This window comes from Podarcis cretensis, assembly GCF_951804945.1.
Source record: "Podarcis cretensis genome assembly, chromosome: 2".
NCBI classification, from domain to species: domain Eukaryota; kingdom Metazoa; phylum Chordata; class Lepidosauria; order Squamata; family Lacertidae; genus Podarcis; species Podarcis cretensis.
The window spans coordinates 97587081-97614681 of record NC_137171.1 but is presented as its reverse complement, the minus strand read 5'-3'; the positions used below and the strand labels follow the sequence as shown (position 1 = coordinate 97614681).

Below are 27601 nucleotides of genomic sequence, written 5' to 3'. Positions count from 1 at the left end.
CTGACAGTAAGAGCTGTTCGACAGTGGAATTTGCTGCCAAGGAGTGTGGTGGAGTATCCTTCTTTGGAGGTCTTTAAGCAGAGGCTTGACAACCATATGTCAGGAGTGCTCTGATGGTGTTTCCTGCTTGGCAGGGGGTTGGACTCGATGGCCCTTGTGGTCTCTTCCAACTCTATGATTCTATGATTCTATAATTACCCCACCCAAATCTGGCATGGCTCCTCCTCGTGCACCAAGGGCATCTGATGCAGGTGAGGGGCTGCAAGATGGATTGTGTTTTGGTTTTTTTAATCTTGCCTTTCAACATTGAAAAAACCACCACCATCACCCTGCAAAAATGGTAGAGAGAAAAAGCAGAAATCACTGCACAAGCCTGCCAACAAAGTAAAATCAGCAAGCACACAAATGCGCAAAATTATCATCTCATTGAAAGCTTGTGGAAACATAAAATTTTAGAAACCAGGTAAAAAGGAAACCAGAAAAATACGCTGATTCCCAGACTGTCCGCAGGCCGGATTTAGAAGGCAATTGGGCTGGGGCAGGCCCCTGGACCTTAGTTTGCCTACCCATGTTTTAGACTAGAGCATCTTGTGATGTTCAGTGCTGAGCTGCCTCTCCAATGTTTCCTCAATGAGACAAAAGCGATTTATGAGCCCTTTTTGAAATTTTAGTAATGGCTTCTTCAGTCCTGATTCCGTAAATACTGTGGACATGCTATACTGTTAGGTCTTTGAAAAATATAGACAAATGTTTACTCTTATGTATAAAAACAGCATATCAGGGTGGTGGCCTTGAAGAACACTTATATTTCTTTTTAAATAAAGAGAGAGAGAGAGAGAACCCAATAATAAATGCAGTTCTGAATAGATGTGTACGAGTTTATAAAACTTTTAATAATGCTAGTTAAAATGCACAAATCTTAATTCATAAATACAAATGAACTAGTACAAAAATTAAAAAGGGGAAATTGATTCATTTAGAAACACATTGAATTCCAATGGCTGCCTCTTGTAGGATTAAATGGGTTGTTATCAGTGCAGTCAGAACGATTTCCAAAATACTAAATGCTAATCCAGTAATGCTGCCTAGAAGAGAATGCACATTCCTCTAGCTCATTGTGAGGAACTAAATAAATCTTTGGTACTGTAATAAAAAGCAGAACAAAAACTCCAATAATTAGTGCGGGGAGGAAAACACACACAAACTAATGTTGAGAATTTTCACATTCATGCTTCAAAGTGTAATCAACTTTTCTTCTCTATCGAAAAATGTATTTAAGGCGCCATCATAGCTTGCAACTAGATACAGTTGAACTAGTTAAGTTTACAATAAAAATTACTATGCATTTGATACTGACCTTCATGGGTGAAGAACACATCTGATATGAATGCAGGGGGGTAAGAAGGGAAGATCTGTTTTATAAAAAGTTTGCTAAAGGAGATTTGTTAAGGTTCCCATTTTAAGTGAGAGCACAGCAGAGGGGTTTAAGTTTTGGTGTTTTGTTTTTTTTAAAAAGAAATATTATACTTATTATTATTTTTAATTCAAACTATATTAGGCACCTCTGGAACAAAGAGTTGTGATTTCATTCACACACCCCCAATAGGTATTTGAAATAGCTAAAAACAAATGCCAATCAGCAACTGACTGCTCCACACCTGATGGCAGCTTCCATACCATAATCCGCATAACTGCATCTGTTCCAGTGTGACTATGATCACAGAAATCAACAGTGATACATCATCACAAACAATGCTTCAACCCGAGAAATGTCCAGCTTCAAGCCTACCCGTGCTCTCAGGACAGATATGGGCCATCACCAAGTGAGAACCAGCCCCTTATTTTAAGCGGCTTGTATCTAAAGAGTTTAAAATTAGTCACATCAGAAGTGTATTTTCAGTCTATGGGCTCTGTTCAGTGATCATTAAAATATATTTACAGTATGCGCATTATCAGTGCATAAGCAGAGGACATTGGAAGCAACCCAGGTACTGTGCAAGCTCCATTCATTTCCATGGAGCTTGAGCAGGATTCCCCTTGGATTTCTCCCACTGCCTATTAGGACAGTGCAAATTACAACCTCTCTGGGGGACAAATCTGTGTGTATCTCTTAACATGATAGGAATGTCTCAAAGCAAAGTATTACAGAAAAACATGGTTCACAAAGCTATTAATTTCTCTAGGTACAGCAAGTCTAGAAAGAGCAGCATATCATGCCTGTGCATATTTGCATTTGAACTAGGTATGGTAAACTACTTAACTGTAAAGTCTTCTACCTTAAAAAGAAAGGAATACTAAGTAAAAGTGACCTTTTTTTTGTTAAGCAGTCATGAAAGGAAACATCACAATCAGCAACTGAGGCAGCAATACTCCTTGCTTTTGAATAGCGCCAGCTCAAGAGGAATATAACAATCTAAAATAACCAGGCTTTGTGGTGCTTTTGCAAGTGTTTTTGTCCATCTTTTCACTGTGATGATCTCAAAAAAACCCAAAAAAACCTAAAAATTACAACTTGAGTTCAGAACTGTCTCCTGTGTTAATGTCTCCTGCGTCCACCTTCAAAAGCATGATGCTCTTTGTGAGCTGAAAGGCAAGATGACACAATTATTAAATATGAAAGTATTAAATACATTTTGTTGATTAAAGTCATTTGGACAGCACACTCTGCTTCATGCTACATGCACAATTTTTACTTACGTTTATAAAAAACTGCTTTAAAAGATGTTTGGGGCAAAAGTTCATAGATCTTTTCCAGAACTGTAGCTTCACTTGCTAACGATGCATTTACATTCCAAACTTGAACAACATCTTCCCGATCACGGACACTGACACTAACTCCTATTACTTCATCACCTGCCAAGAGAAAGCATCATCATCATCATCATCATCATCATCTAAAAACTATCTTTGTTACTGGAGCCAGTATGGACTCTTAACCCCAAATCAAAAACACACCATGAATAAAAAACAACAAATTAGTCCTAAAGGACATGTTGTGAGGTGGTGGAATTTTACTGTAAACATGCTTTTTGTACAACTTTCCCATGTAACTGGTATAAATTCTACCTCAATAATTAAGACCTATAAATAGGTAACTTTAGTATTAAGCTTATCATAGAGATTTTTGAAATGTGCTGCTCTGTTTGTGCTTTTGGCTTGTTTTTGTTGGGTTTGACTGAACCACAGGGGTCTGGGAGATGGCAAATAATCCAACCCTGCATTGCTTTCCAAACCAATCAAATAATAACATTATTTTATTTTACTACCCATTGACACATATTACCGTAGATTCCGGCGTATAAGACGACTTTTTAACCCCAGAAAAGAGGTTAAAAAGTCGGGGGTCGTCTTATACGCCGGGTATGGGCAGCACGGAGCGGAGCCCACCTGTTGCTGCTGCGGCAGCTCCAAAGCAACAGCAGCCGGCGGCGGGCTCCGCTCCGGGCAGCTTTCTCCCGGTGCGGAGCTGCCCAGTGTATTAGGCGACTGGGCTTATAAGACGAACCCCCAAATTGCAGCTGCCAATTTGGGGGGTCGTCTGATACGCCCAGTCGCCTAATACGCCAGAATCTACGGTGCTTATTCTATCACTGTAAAACAGGCATCACCAACCTGCGGCCCTCCAGATGTTTTGGGGATGCCTGCTGTAAAATAAGTGTACCTATAAAAGGCCATTTATTTATTTATGGCTGGAACTATATTGGGTATACAAAGCCGGGGAGGGAGACCAATGAGGCAAATTCAGATTTTAACACAGAAAAGCACCTATCCTATTTCTAATGCTATTTGCTAGCATTATCCCAAGAAGTGCTACATAAGAAAATATGACACTACAGATAAAAGTGCAGACCAGTAAAAAGGTCACAAACCACATTATGGGGATAATGTAAACAGCTGAGCCCTGTATCTGATTTTTATATATTACATGCACACACAAAAAGACCAAACATGGTCAGGAAGTAGCTGAATGCCTGGCTCAATGCATGTTTTCTCAGAAGACAATCCTGTTAATTTCAATGGACTTTCACCCAGGTAAGTGTATACAGGATTACTGCCCTAACCACCAGTATAATTCTGTCTGCTCTAATTATTCAGGGAGGGGGGACTATTTAGACATCCCAATCACTATATATAGTGGACATAACGTAAAATGGTACAACAATTGCATTGTTTTGTGTTTTTAGACAATTAGAGAGGTCCCAAAATCACTAAGACTAAATCTAAGCATGATTGGCAACACTGATATTCTATTATATGAATCTTAATAGAATTTGTATTTTGTTGTTGAAGGTAAGCCTGTTTTCCGAATAAAAGCATGGAAATCTAGAGAGATGCAAAGAACATCAGCATGATTCATGAATCTTGTGTGTAAAGCTGGAGCGCCTAACATCTCTAGGACCCTGATTGCAGTGTGTGGTGCAGGCTTTCTGTTGGTGCATAATTAGGCACTAAGGGAGGCAGAATCTTTTGCCAAAGCACCAGTGCCTTCTTATGCTTTATTTGTCTTGACTTGGTCAAGAACTACTCCTTTCAAATCATTAACCAACACAGCAGGAGGATACCTTTCCACTGTTAATGACCAAAAGTGATGGCAGCCAATGAAAGAGCAACCTCTTTCTTCTAGGTTCTCTCTTCTTCCTTTGAGTCACTTTGTGCAGGATCTGTGGCAGTCCTGTTCCCACTCTCTGTCCACAAATACTACAAAAAGCGAGCAATGATATGTCAAAAGTAGGATGGCAAGTGAAGACATTTACATTCTTTTCCTGGCAAGGATCAAACAGTTGGATAATTCTCTTGGATTATGGAGGTTGCCTGAACAAAGTTGGAGAAAATCAATCCCTCTCCCTAGGCTTAATCAGGCAAAGGGACAATGCACTTTGATAGGATGAAAAGTGTCAGCAGAGGATTTTTATTTGTAAGTTGTGCTAGCAAAAATCAAGACAAAAGCAAATAACAGGAAGTACTTTCTCACCTCCTGCACAGCGGTCTGTAAACTGTTCCCCAATTGTAGCAAGCAACAGCTCTTTCCAAACTGCAGACTAGCAAAAAACCAAGAAAAGGAAGAACCTGGTTACGTTGCAGCAAGTATTCCATTTGCAGTTTGAACAGCTATATTGTCCACAACAGCCATAACATTATTCTGGTGCATTTTATTACAATTTCACATAAATTATATCTATACGTTTAACTTGAACATATTCAACAGGTGATATCCAGCTAATTCATGCTCAAAGCAGAACCATAAAACCAGTGGACTTGCCCATTAATTTCATAGGGTCTACTCAGAGTATGATTTAGTTGGATATCACACCAACTTCAATCAAGACTTCAATGATCATGCATCCAAATCTGTTCTGGAGCAAACCAGATACTATAGGCAGAAAAGAGGGCAAAAGTAAAAGTGAACTTGATATGCCACCTTTCACTTCCCTTAAGGAGTCTCAATGCTGCCAACATTCTCCTTTCCCTTCCTCCCCCACAACAAACACTCTGTGAGGTGAGTGAGGCTGAGAGACTTCAGAGAAGTGTGACTAGCCCAAGGACACCCATGTGGAGGAGCGGGGAAGCGAACCCGGTTCACCAGATTACGAGTCCACTGCTCTTAACCACTACACCACACTGGCAGACATAAAATGTCTTGAGCTGTCCATGATAAAAAATAATAAATAAATAAAAGGCCATCTCATTATACAACTGAAGTTTAGTGTGAGTGATCCTTTACTGTTAAATAAGTAGACCACACGCACCTGCATCACCATAACCAACTGGGTACGACTATATGCAATGTTAAGCACGTACCGTATTGTCTTTGGGGACCTTCATTTTCCACACACCTCCCTTGGCATTGCTTTCTTCTTCCCTGAGTTGTGAGGAAAAAACAAAGCTTGGCTGCACAGACTGGCAATTTTTTTACACCTAGGTACAGTGCAAAGGCACAGATTTCAACAGCCCAGAATCTTACCTCATTTAAACATAAAACATAAAAATAAATGCAAGTTTTTAAGCTCTGAAGCAGGGGAAAATTTGTAGGGAATTCTCAGAATGTAGGAAAGGACCAAATAGGATGCCTAATGGTCAACAGGTCAGGCTTTAGTTCAAGCATAGGCAAACTCGGCCCTCCAGATGTTTTGAGACTACAGTTTCCATCATCCCTGACCACTGGTCCTGTTAGCTAGGGCTGATGGGAGTTGTAGTCCCAAACCATCTGGAGGGCTGAGTTTGCCTATGCCTGCTTTAGTTCTTCACCCCTTCCCAAGCCAACACAATAAATCAGTCAAAATAATAATAATGGAAAGCTTATTCATACTTTATATAAGTTGCAGGACTTGAAGTACTTTGAGAAAAAAATGAAACCTATTGTGCTACTGTTCTCCAGCACCTGCTGCCTGAAACAACTGCTTCACACTGCCTAACGGTAGGCAGACTCTGAGTAATCTGCTGGTGCATGAAAAGATTTTTCTGAACATAGCCTGATCATACCTAAACATGTATTTATCACGGATCATATCCAACAAGTTTGTCCCAATAGTGCAAAGACCATCTTCCTGTGTGATGAGACTTTTCTCCCCTCCCTGCCCAATCTGCTTCAAAGGGCTGGAGGAACCTCTAGAACAGATTGAAGCATGCATAGGGAGAGGACATCCTGGTGCACAGGTGAAAATCTTTGCACTAATAGAATAACTTTGTTGAATGCAATACTGCAATTTAGGTGACCCTACTTCAGAACCTAACAGTTATGATACAAGTATACATTCTAGTGTCGTTTAAAGCAAAATCTGGGTTGTGGATAGGCAGTTCTGCTGGTGAAAGTTTCAGAATAAGTGAAAACGGCAAGGAAGGCACACAAGTCTATGGTTTATTATATATAATAAATACACTCCTCAAACATTATTAATTATAATCTTGATTATTATACCACATTTCATGAATTAGAAGACAAAAACAAGGCCACTATCAAAATAATTAAAAGGAAACGACTTAGCTGTGACATTAGTGCTACCAATTTTCCCCTACAAAAAAGTGACTGTGAAACTTTTGATCAAGGGGACTTCAGAAGAAACAAGCACATTTTTTCAATTATGACCTTCAAACTATGGCCCCTCTTAGATGCAGCTTTCAAATACAAGTGCAGGTATGAAAGGAAACAGAACAGCTTTCATTTCCCTTTGGCATCCTTCTAGCATAGAAAAAAAAGGGAACAAATCCCTATAAGCAAGTCTAAAATAATTTCGGAAGAGATAAAAACACTTGCCCAAACATACAGCTCACCTTGATCTTGGGTATAATGACTTTTTGCATCGGGTGCGGGCAGGACTTGTCAGCAAACTAGGTGAGGCTCACCAAAGCAGCAATTTTATCAAGTGTTGCTCACTTTTGCAATCTGCCCATGTTTAAACCTATACTGTAGACTGGTGCAGCCCCTTATAGCATTAACTTCTTGAGTCTGCAAGATTGGCATAATGGTTTGTTGCCTTTCCCCATTGATGGCCAGTACTTTTTTCAGAACTGCAGCTTAAGCAGCAAGTGTCTTTAAAAAAAACCCACTCTGTGTTTTTTTTAAAATGTGTTCATTTGTACAGACTGTTTTATGATTTACAGTATTTGTCTTGCTTTCCTCAGTAGACTCTTCTCATGGTTTTAAGGGAAATACATTGTGCATGTAATAAGAACGTGCACCGCATTTTGGTCTTAGGTTTTAAAAAGAGCAGGTTGTCAGCATCAACATCCAAGTAAGCAGAAGTTTGATTCAAGTCAGCAAGATCCATAAGAGTGTTTTGTTTTTGTTATTTCTATAAATACATTCATTGGGACATGAGTGGCGCTGTGGGTTAAACCACAGAGCCTAAGGCTTGCCGATCAGAAGGTTGGCGGTTCAAATCCCCACGATGGGGTGAGCACCCATTGTTCAGTCCCAGCTCCTGCCAACCTAGCAGTTCGAAAGCACCTCAAAGTGCAAGTAGATAAATAGGTACCGCTCCGGCGGGAAGGTAAACGGCATTTCCGTGCGCTGCTCTGGTTCGCCAGAAGCGGCTTAGTCATGCTGTACACCAGCTCCCTCAGCCAATGAAGCGAGATGAGCGCCGCAACCCCAGAGTCGGCCGTGACTGGACCTAATGGCCAGGGGTCCCTTTACCCTTTACCTTTATAAATACATTGGACATGGCTACTTCAGGCATGTCCAAGACCTTGAGCACACCCAGCAGGATATTGCACTTTGTGAGCATAAGATGTGCCCCACCACCGCCACCCGCAAAAACCCACTTGTATCTCTGCATTTGTATCCATTTCAAAGGTGGTCTACACACATGAAAAAGTGATCTACTGTTCAAGAAACATAAATCCAAAGCTTCATGCTGAGAGAGGGCAACTGATTGCATAGTTCCCTAAAGCCCAGCCTTGTCTATGCAGCACTTGCCACAAATAACCAAAATTTCAACATATTTTAACTTGATTTTGCAAAGCCTACTTTTAGGCAATTATATGCGAAAATCGTATTGCATAATATTAACGTTTTAAAAACACCATGGGCAAACAAAAACCATTTCAGTGTAATTTATCATGTTTACTAAACATAGTTGTTGTCGTTTTTTTTAAAAAAATAACCTTCTGATCTTCCCCCTGCCCCCGCCTCTCCACTTTTGTTTCTATTCCCCCCCCCATTTCTTCTAACTTACACGTAAATAAGCAAATAATGAATGCAGTTTGTGCCCAGAGCGCCATAATAATGTGAATATAAACATACCACAGCGGCCGTCTTTCTCCACGCATTAAATGATAACTGCATCTCAGAGGCAGGTTTGTCACAGGAGGAATATTGTTATAAACACTCCAGAAGATCTAAAGAGAATTATTACACTTCGTAAATTCACACGTAACAGCATGGCATTTCCTTGCTTTGTTTAGCTCTGTGGTACAGCACATGCTGTGTCTGAAAGAGGTGCCAGGTTCAATCGCTGGCATCTCCAGATAAGGAAGACCACCCCCCGCAAGAGAGTCACTGCCAGTCCAAGGAACTGACTTGGTATAAGAGAGCTCTCCATGTTCAGAAATAGGTAACAGGGTTTGCTCTTGTTTTTTCCACATACTCCCCTAACCTGAAGGATACTTGCACCAAGACTTTTTGATTTCCTATATGCCCTTCACCAGAATATGCCAGGGTGGGTTACTATAAAATACAGTCCAAAACCATTACAGTGATTTAAAAAGCAATAACCAAGTAAAACAGTTTCAAGCAAAATGCAAGGTATTGGAACTAGACCCAGTTGTGTTTCCTAAGGAAGCTGGTTTTCTTCCACTGTGGTAGAAACTGAGCTACTAGCCTACAACTGATCTTCAATAATGCAACAGTTCTGTATTCAATGCCCTCTCGGATGAGCTTGTAAGTCACGACTTAAACTTGCAGCCCATAACTTTCGGCAAAACAACTAACACATTTTAAAGTAAATTGTAGCTATAATGTTATCTTCATAAAGAAAACAAGGAACCCCCAACATCCTAAACAAGGGAATTGAGTCAACAATAAGCATCTTAAACAATGATTTTAAACATGACATTTTAAGCATGCTTTTTTAATTATTATTTTTGAAAGGACAACTATCCAGTATACCTATAGCTAACTAGTTCTGCACTGAACATTCAAAGGGTTGTATCCAATGAAGCCATTGCACAAGCAGAATGAATTCTGTTTCGGCATTGAATCTTCACCTTCCCTTTCATGTGCCTCCACCCCCCCATCTGCTCTGTGGTTTTTTTGTTTTTCTGAGTGTACAGATTTTTGAGTGTGCATGGGGGGAGTGCATGGAGAAGAGAAATTCTGTTATGCCACTAGCTGCTACTAAGAAACTGGGTAAGGGGAATCCTGGGGTGCAAAATCTTCAAGACAACCATGTGCATATATTCCTACCTGGCCTTAACACCCCCAAACTAAAGACTATGGGTGGTATTCAACTAAGTTCTGCTCACGGTGGACTCACTGAAATTAAAGAATGTGAATAAGTGATGTCCAGTGATTTCAACAGATCTGTTCTGTTCTGTTAGGAGACTACTCTGGGAAGAATTTCATGCAAGACAATGTACAGCTGGTTGCATCTAACCAAATCACTGTGTGGGGGAGCATCTTCCACTTGCGCAACGGAACTTCTCCCCCCACAAATATCTGCTCTAAGGGACCCCCCAATTCTCCAGAGCAAGTTGGGGGTGCACACGGGGGGGGGGGGGAGCTACGATCTAAGGCATGAACAGACGTTGTTCCACTCATGCAATGACCTTGTTGCACACGACCTTGAATCAGATCATTACAATCCTTGTACACTGAGAACAAGAAATACAGCACAACTTTCAAATGCAAGAGCAGGTTGCATTTCTGCTTCCAAGGCGGCACTGGAATTTCCCACAAGATAAGGGAGAATTATTCAGTGCCTTTTTTGCTTGTGGGCTTTCTCATGTTGATGTTTGGTCTATACAGATTGGTGGCTCCATTTCTGTCTTCCTGAGTAGGCCTCAAAAGATGGGGAGCGGACACTGGCAGCAGGAATGCAGCCTGGGATTCTGCGCATCTGTACTGCAACATAGTGCCAAGGCCTTTACATCACACGGCCTCCAATTCCTTTTGTTTCATGCACCAAAATTAGTATTCACAGATCCCCCGCTTCCTGAAAATGAGCACTTTCTGTGTCTGCTTGACACTGTGATGAGACCAAGTTAGACTACACAATAATTTTCTTTGTTTTACTATAGCACTGAGGAATTCTTCTGTTCTCAGCTTCAAATTTTTGCCTGTTTATCATAAACTAGCAGAAACTGATGCTGGATTCCCTACAGTTCAGCAGCTTATAGATCAATTTATGACAAAAAATATTTTTTTAAAGTAAATTAGTAAATGTGTGTGTGTGTGTGTGTTTTTTTTAAATAAACTATACTTTTAAATTTAACATACAAAGAATGATCATTTTATTAGGGGCAAACTCAGTGATACATAATAAGTTTTCTGTTCCTGCAATAACAATGACTTTAGACCTGTAAAGGGTGTTTGCAAAAGCATTTTTTCCCTAATTTCTACTGATCGTAATACAATGCCTTATCATAAACCAAACTGACTGATTTTTCAAATGTTTTGTTAGATTAGAAGTTACATCTCAGCTCTGGAAAAAAAACCTGTTTGGTCTATCGATAATATATGGGATTTTATATTGCAACATGAAATTCTCACATGCAGCATCTTTGTTACCTGTACAGTTTGTACTGTGTAGATTTTCTTTAAATTTGATGCACATTCAGCAGCTGTTGTCCCAGGAAGTGACCTTGAAAAAAAGAGAGAGAGGAAGAAACCATATAAAGATTCGGTATAGTAAGTGTACTCATCAGCTTTATGAAAAGAAACACATTGATATACAGTGCTACCTCTGGTTATGAACTTAATTCGTTCCGGAGGTCCATTCTTAACCTGAAACCGTTCTTAACCTGAGGTACCACTTTAGCTAATGGTGCCTCCCGCTGCCGCCGTGCAATTTCTGCTCTCATCCTGAGGTAAAGTTCTTAACCCGAGGTACTACTTCCAGGTTAGTGAAGTCTGTAACCTAAAGTGTTTGTAACCCAAGGTGTTTGTAACCTGAGGTACCACTGTAATAATAATTATAATAACAATTATAATAACAAAAGCATGCTTTTAAAATACATTTATATACGATGAGAACCGGTACCATAACTTACATCATGGAAGTTGACATGGTAAATGGTGAATCTGATCAATATATTTTGGTGGGTTGTTTTTTTTAATCAATATATTTGTGTGATCATCCAACTCTGCTTCACAACGAAGCTGTGTCTTTGAGAATTACCAATACCACGGGATTTGTGGATGGAAGGAAAATGGAAGTCATTTTTTTAAAAAACCCTATTCTGTTTTGAAGTCAGGTTTGGGGAGGGTGGTTACATCTACTGTCAGAAGGTGATGATATAGTTTCTTGTTTCTCTCTCTCTCTCCCTCCCCCCTTCCTTCCAATCCTCTTTTTCAATTTGGTTAATTCATTTTGAAATAGAATGCAGTTTTTATTTAATTTTATAGACATTTTGTCGTTGTAATTCTGCATAAGTTCTATTTGAATCCAGAAATTTCCCTCTTTTTTCCTAAACTATAATCACAAGCGTTGTTGTTGTTAAAAGAAAATAATAATAATAATAAAACAGGTTACAAACGCTTCAGATTACAAACTCCGCTAACCTGGAAGAGTTACCTCAAGTTGAGAACTTTGCCCCAGGATAAGAATGGAAATTGTGTGCTGGTGGCGCAGCAGCAGCAAGAGGCCCCAGTAGCGAAAGCACGCCTCTAGTTAAGAACAGTTTCAGGTTAAGAACGGACCTCCGGAACGAATTAAGTTCATAACTAGAGGTACCACTGTATTTTGAACATATTCTGCATCTCACAAGGCTTAAAGAAGCATTATTCTCACAACACAGGGGTTTTAATAAATTATTCTATTCATTTTACATCTGTGCCACTAGATGGCCACATTCTATAAATCTAGCAAGACCCTCTCTATAGTGAGTAAAATCCAAGAATAAAAGCTCTTTTATTCTTTTATCTATTTTATTCTTTTATCATGGAACCCCGTTCTCATAATGAAACGGGCTATGCAGAGGTCTTAAATATACCTGCATACATTTCGTACAAATACAGTACAATATACTTCTGGTTAAGTTATCCATATAGACAGTGCTTTTCTTCTAAAAAATGTTTGGGGGATACTCTCATTTTCCTACTCATATTGAAATACTGCCCCCCAATGAGGCCAAACTTAGATTCACAAAATGTTTAGGGGTATGCGTACCCCTGCGTACTCCCCCCCCCCCCGAAAAAAGCACTGGATACAGATACCCTGGAATACTTTTTATAAGAGACTAACTCTGGAGGAATAAAAACAAAATAAAAAAATTCCTTCCAGTAGCACCTTAAAGACCAACTAAGTTAGTTCTTGGTATGAGCTTTCGTGTGCATGCACACTTCTTCAGATACACTGGAGGAATAATGTTGCTTCTCCGTTGCGAAACTAACTTGAACAGCATCCTATGGACTATTGCAGGCATAGGCAAACTTGGCCCTCCAGATGTTTTGGGACTACAACTCCCATCATCCCTAGCTAACAGGACCAGTAGTCAGGGATGATGGGAGGTGTAGTCCCAAAACATCTGGAGGGCCGAGTTTGCCTATGCCTGGACTACTGAGTTACCAGGATCTATCTAATCTCATGCAAGTGATATACACCCAATATGGTTCAGTAACCAATTACAACCATAAGCTGACAAACAGCAGCAAGGTGGACAAGTCTTGCCAAGCAAAAAGATCCCATTAGCGGTATCTGTAGCAAAGGGGTAGTGTTTTCTCTGGGCTTGGATTCAGTCTTTACTCACCTTCAGAATTACTGAAACCCAAGGCGCACCTTTACTTAACCTGGCTTGCTGTAAGAACTGACCCCTTTTTTTGTACCACGAAAAGCTCCAAATTGGGATAATTTATCAAGCAAGCTATCTTTTGGGCCTCCAAAAGAGACTACCAAACTCAGGATAGCAAAGAGATTATGTTATCTTTGTTATAGAAGATGAGCCAAATGAATGTGTGATTGGAGCTGTGTGTCTTCTGCTAACAGTTTCATAAACAGATGGAAAGTGAGATAATGCTTAATGTACTGAAAAAGTATCCCTTCTTGTAATGTTTACTCTAGCCAGAGGCAATCATTACATTACAACTTTTTATTTTAAAAAAAGCAACCCAAATCCATGACAATATAGGGAATGAGTGGATTTAGACTCTGTCTGAAAAGCAGGTAACAGACAACATCAAAACCAATGGCTGACTGTTGGAATGGCTAGACATGCAAAATTCACTTCTAACTGTACATCTCTCTGGATCACGCCTCTTGTTTTTAGTTCCAAATACTATTTCTGTTGATTGGAGAAACACTCAGTACATTTGCAGATGGCAGAAATCTTAGCTATCTACTAATTATTATTATCACAGGCTTCTTTGGTAAACTTTCGTAAGTTGTATTTTAAAGGGGGGAAATACCCAAATGGGCAAGAATTGTAAAAGACATATGATTCACTGCAGATTGCCTCAGACAATACTACGAAACAGCATAGTTTCAGGATGCTTTTCAGGGGCAGTCCCACCAAACACACATTACGGGGATCCAGTTTAGAGGTTACTAAAGCATGTGTGACTGTGGCTGGGTCAGTCATCTCCAGGAAAGAACACAGGTGGTGTAATAGTCAAACCTGTTGAATGGTTTCTTTAAATTTTAGGTTTCATTATTGTTTCACAAGATTTGTATGTCTTTAAGGGCCAGAGAAAATAACATGACCTAGTTTTACAGCTGTGAAGCAGTATAGCAGGTGCTGTTATGTTAATTAAGCTGTTGGGTATAGTAGGTCACACTTACTGATATAATGTAATTTAGTGTAAAAGGATTTTTTGTTTTTGTTATTTGTTGTTAAACTAAGCAAAAGTTACTTTTGCGTTTCTTGAATGTGTGGTCTCTCCAGCACGCCTTCTGCAGCCCAACTAATCTGTGAAATAGTCAACAAAACAAAACCTAGACAAAAGACTCCTGGATGATCAGGTAGCAGCAGTGATTAGAAGCAGAGACAGATTGACTACAACTCTGCATCCTAAAAGTGGCTGGGCCATGCCCCAGTAGTAAAGCATACTCTTTGCATGCAGAAGGATCCCACATTTAATCCCTGGCACCTCTAGAAAAGGCTGGAGAGACCCTTGTCTGAAATCATGGAGAGCTGCCAGTCAGTGTAAACAATAGAGAGCTAGATAGGTATAAAAGGTAAAGGACCCCTGGGCGGATAAGTCCAGTCAAACTTGACTATGGGGTGCAGCGCTCATTTCACTTTGAGGCCGAAGGAGCCAGTGTTTGTCCGCAGACAGCTTTCCGGGTCATGTGGCCAGCATGACTAGACTGCTTCTGGTGCAACGGAAGCCAGAGCACACAGAAATGCCGTTTACCTTTCCGCCTATTTATCAGCTTGCACTGGTGTGCTTTCGAACTGTTTGGTTGGCAGGAGCTGGGACAGCGCAACGGGAGCTCACTCCATCACGGGGATTTGAACCGCCAACCTTCTGATCGGCAAGCTCAGTGATTTAGACCACACCTGCGTCCCTAGCAGTGCTAGATAAACTAATGACATGGCTTGGTGTAAGGCAACTTCCTATGAGGAGTGCAGCCCCGTCCAACACAGGCTGCATAGTAAATCCTGGATTACCCACCCTCACTAAACAGAAACAAGCAGATGGGTGCAAAAGAGGTCTGCCTGGCAGCCTTGGTGTATGAATTTACTTCTGTAAGTGAAGCTCTTTTTCTGTTTATAGAACTACTACCTTAATACATACACGTATGTTGGTGTGAAACAGACCCAAGTGCTGAATCCATGTAGCAAAATGATCCTCATTTTGAATCTGCAACATAGTGTAGACAAAATGTAGCTCTCCTGCTATATCAGATGGTGAAATATGTTTCCAAAGGCTGCCATTGTCTACATCTGGTTATGTCAATGAAAGATTTATCATTAACTTTATAGAGGATTGGCATACAGGCCAGCACTGGGCCCAGGTTGACATTCCCACCTAAATGTTAAACTATTTTCTCTAGCAAACTAAAATACGTTTTGGAAGAAGGGAGGGAGAGACTTGGCACAACAAAGTAAGTTTGGCAATATCAAAATGTCCATGAAAGAGTTCCAAGGGGACAATTTAATACTGATGTGAAAACATTCTGTAAGCACTCCAAGGGTAACCTTGGCCTGCCAGGCTGAGAATGGTATTTCAGTGCAAATTAAGTGACTGTAATCAGACAACAGTGCATGCCTGAAACAAATTTTGTTGAGCGGTTCCTACACAGTCTCTTTCAGAAGACACTCAACGCAGTTATGGTGATGACAAGTTGTTTTTGGCCAGTAATTTACTCCACAAGGTTTTCATTACTTTCACTTCCCTGAAATTAAGAGGGCAAATGTCAGATGGCCACTGACAGTCACCCTGTTCCATAGTGAAATAAGAACTAACCTATTCCAGTGAAACTGGAACTAACAACAGCAGAGGATAATATACAACTGATGCCTAAACAACTTGTCTATTAAGGGTGTGTCCCTTAACAGCTGCAATTTATACACTTCTGAAATAGTTAGTTGATCTCTGGTTTAAAAATATTCTTATTTTTATTGTATAGTTTTAAGTATGACTGTTGTAAACCACTCCGATATCATTTATGAATAAGCAGTATATAAATATTTGTACAAATTAAATTTCCTGTCACTGAATGAACATGAGAAACCTTTACATGTTAAACTAAACCTTTTTTGGTTAAATAACATCTGGCAACAGTGCTTTTAACTCACTCATAGTGGGCTGTAGTCAACTTTTATGCAGAGTGCACACACTGAAATTAGTGACCACAACTAACTTAGGTCAATTAATTTCAATAAATCTACTCCAAGTAAAAGATAGTTAACTACAACCCTGTCTTTTTAACCATGCATAACACATACAGCACCATAAATCCCCACACACACCCCAGAGAAATGTAAGAGAAGTATGCTAGGTGAAACAAATATTTTCTAAGTTTTTAGTCTACATCATGAATATTTGTCAGGCTCTTTAAAAACGTACATGTACTTTACATTTCATGCAAAATTATAATCATAAAATGTGCAAAAAGTGTACGGTTGTATTAAACAAATACAAAGTAAAATCTAACGTTTCACAATTAGCAGAATGTGGTGCAATACCACGGAGAGATAAAAATCAGATTGCGAAATTCTGGTTCAAGTTACTACTAACATTTCTAGCAGTAACAAAGGTGCCGGGACTCCTGGAAACCACAACCTCTAAATCTGGTGATCCAGTATGTGCTAATCCCAGATGTGCATCAGGTTTTGCAAGCTTTATGACCTCCCTCCTCCCCCCTTCTGCAGAGGGGAGTGACAGAACGAACTTCAAATGACTGTGCTGCAAATGTCAGGTGTGCCTGTAGGTGGTGATGTGTACAAACGAAGCTCTCTGAGTTACCTCTTCCCTTTTCTTTCTCTTTCTTTCTGGAACAGAGGCTCTTTGATCACTATAACAATACCATACAGAACGGTACTATGTAGAGCGATGCAGATTCTCATTAGGTTTATTTCTATGATTATGGATGAAATTCAGTGTAGCACTAAGTGGGGAATGTGTGCATGGAAAGAAGTCCACTCACACAATGAGACTTATCCCTTCTTCCCTCCACCCCACAACCCCTAAACTGTTCTGGGTCTTACTCCTTCACTGTTAGCAGCTGGTGGTCAGGGTGTGGTTTAAAAGGCTAGTTAGTATAATAAGGCCTCCATCTCGAGCTTTCCACTCGCTGGGAATAACACAGGTCTCTAGCTCCTAGTTTTTCTGCCTTACCTGAACTATCTGCCCTTGGACTGTTGCCTGACTTTCTCCCTAGGTCACATTTGAACCTAGACTGATTCTTGATGCTTGATCCTGGTTTGTTTGGACCAGGGGTTGGCAAACTAAGTACCGGAGGCCAGATCAGGCCCAATTGCCTTCAGGATCCAGCCCGCAGACTGTCCATGGATCGGCATGGGGATTCTGTTCGTTCGGGCTGCACCATTTCCCCCTCCCTGCGCCATTCCATCCCCCCCCTCCTCACACACACCGTGGCGGCGCCTCCTCCCTCCCTCCTCCTGGCTTCTCCCCACCCTGCCTAGAGGAGGAAGGGGGCTGGGCTGAGCTGGCTGAGTGCCATTTTAAACAGCCCCTCTCTGGAGCCAGCCCTTTCACACCGCTCATCTTCACTCCGCCGCCGCCACCCTGGTGCTCCTGTGGGCCAGAGAGCGGTGCGGATGAGCTTGCTCTGGCTACCCACAAGAAGCAGCAGCAGCAGCAGCCCCTGGGAAGGTAAGTGGGGCTGGGGAGGAGGACTACTTGCCCTCCCCTCCCCTCTTCTTCCAGCTCCCCCCCCCCCCAGCGCCGCTTCTCCAGCCCACCACAAGGTCTGAGGGTGGGCTCATTTTTTTTGCCAACCCCTGGTTTGGACTGTGCTGTATCTGCAATGCTGCCCTTGCTTATGAATACTTTAGTGAGAGGCTTAGAACTCCTGTAAGTGAGGCCCTAGCATCTGAGGGCATCCCTGGACTGTGAACACCTCCTGAATCTATGAGGTCGGTGATCACAAGAGTGGGGGCTTTTTCTGTGGTGGCTCCACACTATTAACACCCCCCCCAGTAGAGTGGCAGCATGTGATTACAAAGGCTTTTCAGAAGGCCTTAAATAATCATTTGTTTTGTTTGGCCTACCCTAGCACTGACTGCAATCTAGAGTACGGTTAAGGAGCAGGAGTTCCGAGTCTGTTTCAATTTTGTCAGTTACTCTTGGTGTATACAATAATTTCTTATACTTAGTAATTTTATTGTTGTAAGTTGCTTTGGATGGGTTTTGTCTGGAAAAGTGGCATACAAATATTTGTCCACAGGCTTTAGCTGAGATTCCGACATTGCAGGGGGTTGGACTAGATGACCCTTGGTGTCCCTTCCGACTCTTAAGATTCTATGATTCAAGCTGCCAAACACAGCAGCTTGCAAGATTCACCACTTGGCAATCAGGTGGGGTAACTTAGTTGGAAGAACAGGTTCTTCTCTTCCACACAATCTAAATGCCATGAATAGCTAACATATGACTGGGTAAATAAACTGGTAACTTTTGTAGACTAGCCCGTAACGTTGAAGGTTGTCACTTTGGCTACCAAGCTAACAACCTTCAATCCACAGAGCTGTTGTGTCAATTGCAGGCTGTGCAGTCGTAATCTGCCAAGTAGGAAGATGCCAAATGTGCTTTGACCCAATGGGGATTCATCCTACCTCCTGGACCATAGGTCACAGTAATCTAGCCAAACTACCTACCAGGTGAAGCTGGAACATGTGCAGAAGAGGGCGACCAAGATACGAATCAATGACTTCTGCTCTTTCATACAACCAAAGGCGGCATTGCATGTGTTTGGTATTTATTATGAGAACCAACTTTACCTGAATCTGGTTGGCCACTGTTTAAGCAGAATAGATGGGCCTTTAAGCTGGCCTAGCTTTTATGCATGCCTCAGATGGACTGCTACCACTGCAAAATGTGACCTCACTTTAGTCCAGTCATTAAAACATGGTAAGGGAAACACTGGCCCTCCATATATTGTTGGACTACTACTCACATAATCATCTCTGGCCAGTGGTGAGGCTGACTGGGACTGATGGAAGCTGGAGTCCAACACCATCCATAGAGCCCCAGCCTGCCCATCTCTGCAAAAAGGATTTCAGAAGATTCTATTCTGCATGTGAGAAGGCCAGATTAACTTGGGGTGGAACTGAAGGCAGAAGAGGAGTCCTGTTCCAGACTTAGCCTACCAATTACGTTACTCTAATTTCCAATCATCTAAATAATAATAAACCTCAGCAAGTGCCCAGCTGCCTTGTTCTGTCCTCAAGACTATGGCTTCTAATAATAGGTTGGGGTCGGGTAGGGTCACTGATGTAACCACAGAATGAAAGTCTTTTACAAATGTTTCCTTACTGAAAACAAGGCTGTGATGGAAAACGTGCAGTGGGCTGACTTCCTGCTAAAGTAGCCCTCAAATTAGGAGGCACATCTTGAGTGGGAGATTCTTTCCTTGTGTGGCACATTACATAATTTGCAGTACGTACAGAAATTTCAGAGTATTCCATTTATGTGAGTCTCGCTCACTATGGTGGCATTTCTGCAAGCTGATCTTGGGTTTGTTACCTTTCAGTAATGTCTTACTGTTGGCATCCAAGTAATTAAACAACCTTGGAAGGATTTGTATCATCAAAGGCCCGATATTTTATTTTTTTCAAAAAACATGAGATACAGACAACTGAAATGAAAGGTTGTAAATATCTAGATGGCTCCCTGAGTGTAATTATGCATGAAACCAACACATAATATGATAGCAATCATAGAAACTCAAGAGTATGAAGGGTTTTTTTTTTAATGAACAAAACAGCTTTTGCTAACGGCTTTGGGCAGTAATTGCCAGCATAGTGCCGTTCAGAATGATCAACTGTCAGGGGTGGGAGCTGTAGTACAACAAACATCTGGCAGTCACTATGTTGGCCAGGCATAGGCAAACTCCAGCCCTCCAGAAGTTTGGGACTACAATTCCCATCATCCCTGACCACTGGTCCTGTTAGCTAGGGATGATGGGAATTGTAGTCCCAAACATCTGGAGGGCCGGAGTTTGCCTATGCCTGATGTTGGCTATACCCCTGACTTAGGAAGTAAATTACAATCTGGACAGAGATTTGATTGTCTATTCCTGTCCTCTACTTCTGCACACTTATCTCTCCTTCACAATTCCTGCCCTTAGGAAACTAGAACAAAACTCATTGATACCCCCACCATGGTATATAACCAAATATATATCACCTAAATAATATGTATCTAATCACTGATTTAACTTTTTGGGTACTTCATGTAACTGGTGAAAACTGGATGCTATGGATTAGTCCCGGGAGGAAGGGGGACATTTTTTTTTTTTTTAATGCAACAATAGGAAAGCACCTAACATCATATTTGGTGCCACATCTGGTGAATCCCAACTTGGGAGAAAGGTGGGATATAAATGCATTAAATAATAAAAATGTTGGCTTATAGTGACCCTAGAGATTTCTCGTCACCTTGTTGCTTTGTTTGCTTACCCAAGGCCTTTTGAATGGTTTTGCTGAACTATTTCTGGCCTGCAGACACACTGTGTTTTGGGCACCTTGCTTGCTTCTACAATCAATATATGGATTACATCGAAGGGGTTTGTAAGGTGAGGTAGCTTAGATCGTTCTTTATCCTTCAGCAAGATGCCCTGCCATGTGTTAAAATACCTAATGCAAGATGGCTATAATTTAAAGGCAGCAGGAGCAATCTTGACCTACAAGCTATGAGAAAATTTAAAAAGTATAATTTCCTGATGAGTTTAAGGGGACAATTAGATGGCAGAGATGTGATTTTAGCAGCAAAAATGCGGACCCAGATGAGGAGTGCAGAATGCTACTTCCTTACCTCCTTGCATCTTCTTTCCCAAGTACTTTTGCTGAGCTCCAAAACGTCAAGTGACTTTGGTTGTGAGAGGTAAAGGGGCGGCACATCGCACCAATGTGTTCCTTTTGCTGTTAAAATCAGATGCACTTCCCACTATCTTCACGATATCAGAGTTCCATTTTTAAGTACACAAAACTACCATGGTCACATTGTAGCTTGTCCCTTAGTATTTCATTTCAGCAAACCCTTCAGTGGTTGTAAAAGGTGCTAACCAAATGCAATTGGTCATAAGAACATTTCAGGATTTATGTAGCTTGCCAGAGAAAGCTGTTTATACCTCAAGGACATGTTTCTTTCTCAAGTTACAAAAGCAGATTGGTACAGGAAAACAAGCCAACCACCTATGACAAGCTCCGAATGGACAGCGTGCGTGTGTGTCATTTGACAAGTACTGGGATATCATGGAGTTATAAAAAGCATGGCTAAAGAAGCAACCAATTGTAGTCTGATGCAGTATAAGAAAGCAAGCATGTCAGTCTGATTTTGTAATGACTGGAGGAGTGGATCTGGAATGAGAGACACTGGGAACAAGTCTTATATGGCTTTGAATCTTGTGGAAAATAAACACCGGATAGAGATTTTAAGAAAGGATTATGCTTTCTTAGCAAAACAGAGAGGGGAACCAAGGTTGTTGTTTTTTTATAATGAGTGGAGGGAAGGATGGATTCTCAGACAGATCTATTTTAAAGCAGTGAATGAAAAACAAGGTAGGAAGAGATCATGTTGCAAATTATGGACAGTTAAGAGCAGATCAAAGTTTCAACCATAGAAGGATATTTCAAGAATATGGGTTGCCAATGCTCACCCAGAAGTTTCACCTGCTGATTGTCTGCCCATTGTAGGACTTTAAAGGAAAGGTGGAAAGGGGCAACCAAGCACAGATTGTAAGGTTTGTGCTGAAATAATGTTTGCCATTGATACATGTTCACTAAGTGTCTTTGTGTGTGTGAAACCTAAGAGTAAATAATCTGCCTTTAATCCAGAATAACTACCACCCACTAGTTCCCTAACTTTCATTATATCCACTTCACCAACACCATAGTTTCTTACAGGCATGCACAGAAAGATAATGCCAAATAGGATGGTTAATGGTTATTAAAGAGTCATCGGTTTGTACTGTGGCCTGGAATACACACCTTTAAAGGGTGAAAAAATAGTCATTTCTAAATTGTGAATATTACCTATATTACCACTATGCTTTCCCCCCAAGATGACTTCTAAAGTGACTCTGTGATGTGGCACAGAAGAACCTTGCAGCACAATCCTACTTGTTTGTTCAGTGGGAATTACTCCCAGGTAAAAGTGTATAGGATAGCAGCCCCACTGTTCTTTAATGCGTGTGGATGTGCCCCCCTGTGGGGTTGGGTCTGAGGGGAAGACTAGGAAGAATGAGTGGGAAAAACAACAGTAAGCAGTCTCAAAAGTAAGTAGGGAAAGACAGAAACTGTTTAGCTGGTAAAAGAGGCCTTGGGGTGGCACAGCCCCTCTCTGATATTGGGTAAAGGATTATGGCTAAGTCTTTGCCTCAATTTATGCCTTGTGGTTTTTTTAAAATAAAGCATGTGGACTGCATTGTCCACTGATGCAAAAGAAGTAGCAGTACCCCTTTTAACTTCTTGTCACTGGTGGGGAAAACACACGACAATAGGTTTCTCATCAAGGCCTGTTTTATGGTACGTGCAATTAAAAAACCTTATTGTTAAATTTATATCTCACCCTTCCTCCCAAAGGTGGCCAGGGCAAAACAAATACTTTGTTTTGTTTTGCTTTAGCTTAGGGAATCCATACCTTAGGGGATGTATTTCCAGACAGCAGCTGGTCTGAAAACTATCCAGAGAAGGTTGGTTAAATCAATAAACAAACCACCTTAAGCGCTGGGTGCATTAAAAAGAAGTTCCGAAACTGGCAACAAAGGGAAGCGGAGCAGAAATGCCACCCAATGGGATAAAAACACAAAAGCTAGGATGCCCCAAGTTGTTCTAGGGTACCTAAGAGGCGAGCCTTTCCCAAGGCAACCCACCGAGTAATGTTGCTCCTTTCCCACCCGACCTTGTGCGTCTCAAACCTTGAGATGGGGGAAAGCTGCACTTGTTGGCTTTTCTGCCTGCAAGCTAGATGCGCGCATGCATCGTGTGTGGATACCACCGAGTCGGGAAAAGTGAGCCTCTATCACTTCCCTCTAAGAGCCCCTATCACTTCAACACGCTTAACAGGGATGATCCCCCGCTATGGAAAAAGAGGTCTCAAGAGTTCAAAACCTCGCGTTGAGAGCCCTGGAAATAGCGAGGAGGAGAAAGCGAGCCTGAGGGCGCCCAGGGCTGGTTGCCGGGGGGGGGGGGAGTGTGGGAGAACCAAGGAAGGGCAGAAACAGCAGCTCTGGGTGGGTTAAGCGAAGTGAAGCAATCGGTGGGGCTTGGAGTACAGACCCCCGCCTTTTTTTCGTTGGTCTCGGCGGAGAAGGGAATTAATTCGCCGTGGGGACGGGGAAGGAGCGAGCTGAGCAGGAGAGGAGGCGGCGGCGGCGGCGAACAAAGGCCGGTCCTACGCCGCCCACCCCACCGCTGCCCCCTCGAGCGCGCCTTTGCCCACCTACCGGCGCGGGAGAGGCGAGCTCCAGGCCTCGCGCTCTCGCCGCCAGCTCCTTCTCCTTCTCCTCCTCCTCCTCCTCCTGCCGCTCGCCTTCCCCATCCGGTGTGCCGGCGGCCCCGCACTCACTTGTCGAGCCAGAAGGTCCACGGCGAGTGCAGCGGGATCCCCTCGCCGGCGTGGGGCTCCAGGCCGCTCAGCTGCTGCTGCGGGTCGGGGTCGAGGTCGGCCTCGTCGTCCGCCTGGTGCTGCTGCTGCTGCTGTGGCGCCGCCGCCGCCGCCGGGCTCGGGGGCTCGGGCGGGCCCGGCTGCCTCTCGGGGGGGCTGAGCGCCATTGCCCTGCGCTTCCTTCGGCCCAGGCTGAGTCAGCGCCGCCTCGCTGGGCGAAAGCCCGCCTTGTTGCGTACACAGCCGGCGGGCAGCAGGGGGCCCTGCCCGCCCGCCCGCTGCAAATCTGGCACGCCGAGCGGGCAGGCCTCGCTCGTTCTGTCGCTGGCTGGGGGGATCTCGCCTATTTATAGCGCCTTTGGCTGAGCGGCGGCCCCCTGCCCCGAGCGGCTTGCAGTCTCCTCTCCCACCCATGTCTCCTCCATTCAATCTCGTCACAGTGGAGGGAGGCGCAGCTGGTCCTTTGAGCAGATCCCGGGGTGGATTTTTGTCACACACTCTCTCTCTTCGCTGCCCGTTTTCTAACTGGCCATAAGTGAGTTTAAAACCAAGCCGTTACAATAAATTGAATCTGGATGGGTGTTGGTTTTGTTCGAGAACCTGGGCTTCAGATTCCGCCTCGGCCTAAACTCAGCTGCCTTCATTGGGTTTGCCCTATTTACACCAGCTTTGTTAGATGGGCAGAGGCGCAGAAAAATATAGTGTATACTTTGAGCATCCAGAATCGGCTGAGGTGGAATTTGAAGCCTCTTTGGACACATCTTAACACTTTCCACTGGCTCTTATACCAGTCTGTGAATGATATGCCTGTTCAAACATGTAAGCTCTTTCACAGGCAGAATCATTGGACGTGATTCTGCTTCCCCACATGCACATTCAACTTCTACACATAATGTATAAAGAATTCGTGGTTTGTTTTAATAGGTGTCATGTTCTGCTTCTTTTGTGCATGAATTGCACTTGCAGATTGTGAAGTGGCCTCATTAGTTAGCAACAAGCACAAATGGTTGGACAGCGCACTATGAGCTGTGGGGGGGAATCCTCACAAGTTTGTTGGGGTTTTTTTGCATACGTGGACACACACACACAGTCATTTTGGATTAACTGGCTATTTTTCAGCACTATTCAGTTGGAGCATGATCCCTTTCTGCAATTTTTTTTTTTAATGGCAACATGGATTGAAAAAATAAGCCTCTTGCCCCAAGTTATATGATTCCATTTTGAAGATGGAAGCTACACATGGATGCTTCCTGTGATCCTTTCTGTGTGATGCTTGGACTTCTGAACACGAGAAGTTTGAACTTCTACTACAGTAGTCTATGGTTGTTCTGTAAACGTCCCTGACCGTCAGGTATATACTGACATAATCACACAGAGCCAGTGTGAAGCAATGACCAGAGTTCACTTTGAAGTATGGGCTTGTTACTTTCGCTCAGCCTAACCTCTCAGGACTATCATGGCTGAAATGCTAGTGTGTTCCACAGAGGAAGAGTAGATTCATAAATGTGATTATTACTTTTGGCATAGGGCCATTGTAATATCAGACAGTTTGTGCATACTGGATGTTCTTCAGATTTTGCAGCAATTATTCTAGAGGAGATACAGCAAGACTTTAAAGATCTGGCAATCTCTAGTACCTACTTAATGTATGAATAGTCACTAATAACTGCATATAGTATTTATCTAGAGCTTTTAACTTCACTAACGGTACAGTACCTAGCAATGATGTGTCTCAGTTTTCCAGACAAAATGTTCAGCCTTATCTTTTTTGTGTTTGTTCTATTAGTCACTGCTGTGTTACCAGCTTTGCTGCTGTTTGAGTGCCTTCAGAGAGTGTCTTGAAGATAGCTACTCACATCTATTCATTAAGGTGGACACTGCTGATTGGAATGGGGTAGAGGCAGGTTCGAGACAGCTATGAAGGCAAATCCAGACTGAGCTCATTCCTTCTTTCAGTGGCAGGGCCCTCTCTGTTGGCTGCCTAGCTGTGATGTTGGGCCAGTCAAAAGCTGAATTTGCTGCTCTAGCATGTAGAAAGAGGCATGCCTCTCTTTCCTCCAGGTGTAAGAGTTCACTTTTACTACACCTGATTGAATAATCCCTTTAGCTTTATCCATGAAAATACTTTGCACATAGTTTGTGGATTTTGGCCTTACATGTGCACTGCCAACAGGATCCCACGTGTTCTAACTCTTGTGCACCTGAGAATGCACATTTCAGTGAGGCCACAATGTGCCTGAAACTCTCTTGGGTAATGGAACAAAGAATAATGTAAGATGCTGAAAGGATATTGAGTGGTCTGAACGATTTTCTGCACACTGCTTCTCCAAATAGTCATCAACAAAACTATGTTTCCTTATGCAATATCTGGGAATCGATGCAAAAGGTCACAAACTGCGTATAAAAGAGACAAAGCATTTTACAAAAGAGGAAACAAACAAAATAATAATCTCATCATTTAAATGGAGAATTTTAATTGCTTCCCAACTGAATAAAATATTGAGCAGCAGTGGCATTACACTTGCCTGTTTTTTTAAAAAAAATTAGTCATTTTCAAATAGAAGGCAAAAGATTGTGGTCACAAGGAACAATCTTGATTTCTGCATTTTGCTGTGCTGCCTGTGAGACTCTTGTTCTTTGACAATGATAGCTGTCTGGCATGCAAAGGTATAATTTTTATATTGTGCTCTGTCAAAATAACTAGATTGGTTTTGTATTCCCAGAAAGGGCAAAAGGAAAGAATTGACTTGAATGGCAAAAAAGAAAAGAAGGGCTGTCCCAAAGTGGTCTGCTTGTTGTTGTTGTTGTTGTTGTTTTAGCCTTCCCCTCCAATATGTGGCTCTTTTAGGGTACTATTCTGTGATCTATTCTCTCCTATTAACCTACACTAGACCGTAGTGCATAGGGGAGATTATAAGGAGGCCTCGGGACATTGCTGCTGCCGCTCTGCCGTGAGTTTGTGGGGAGGGCTCTTCCCCCTGCAAGCCCATTTTCCACCAGGCCAGGGGGCGGGGCCCACACTCACCACCGCCACAACTTTAAGGACACTGGTGCTGCTGCAGCAAATGTTTAAAATGTTTTTATATATTTTAAAGTGTTTTAAAAGTGTTTTTACTTTTTACTTTGTTGTACCACCATAAACGGTGGTTTTTATCCATGTATTTTTATTTTGTTTTGTTTTATTTTGTGTTGGGGTGGGATGGTTGTTGAGTGGGGTGGGGATTGGTTTTGTTTTGGTGTAATTGTTTTTTGTTTGTTTGCTTTTATATTTTGTAAATGGAGGTGAGTATGAGGCTTGGGATTCCTACTGTGGAGGGGCGAGGGAGGTATGGCGGTGGGGGCAGATGTCATAGGCGAAGGGGATCGAGATACGGATATGCTCGTACCCCTTCCAATCTGCGCCCCATCCTGAGAGACGAGGGTAGAGTGAGCAAGGATTACTCACCTCCGTCACTGCTGTTGTGCAATGCCAGGTCTATAGGCAACAAAACCGCCACCCTGCGAGATTTCTTCATCTCGCAGGGGGTCGACCTGGCTTGTGTGACGGAGACCTGGGTGCACGAAGGGGATACTGTTACCTTACGAGAGATGGCGCCCCCGGGTTTCTCCGTCCTCCACCAGTCGCGGTCTGTGGGCCGGGGGGGAGGGGTGGCATTATTAATCCGAGAAGTTTGTTCTTTCAGGGCTCTACCATCACCATCAATCCCCGGC

The 27601-nt window shown here is 42.4% G+C and overlaps 1 protein-coding gene across 1 annotated transcript; it reads right to left on the bottom strand.

The window, feature by feature from the left end:
* Positions 1-872: 872 nt before the first annotated feature.
* On the bottom strand, positions 873-24218 carry EIF4E3 (eukaryotic translation initiation factor 4E family member 3). Its single transcript, XM_079964094.1, has 7 exons — positions 23852-24218; positions 11228-11300; positions 8744-8838; positions 5800-5860; positions 4973-5039; positions 2698-2853; positions 873-2583 (listed from the first exon to the last, which is right to left on the bottom strand). Exons 1-7 carry the CDS (start codon positions 24055-24057, stop codon positions 2537-2539), a joined length of 705 nt encoding a protein of 234 aa, XP_079820220.1. The 5' UTR covers positions 24058-24218; the 3' UTR covers positions 873-2536.
* Positions 24219-27601: the final 3383 nt, after the last annotated feature.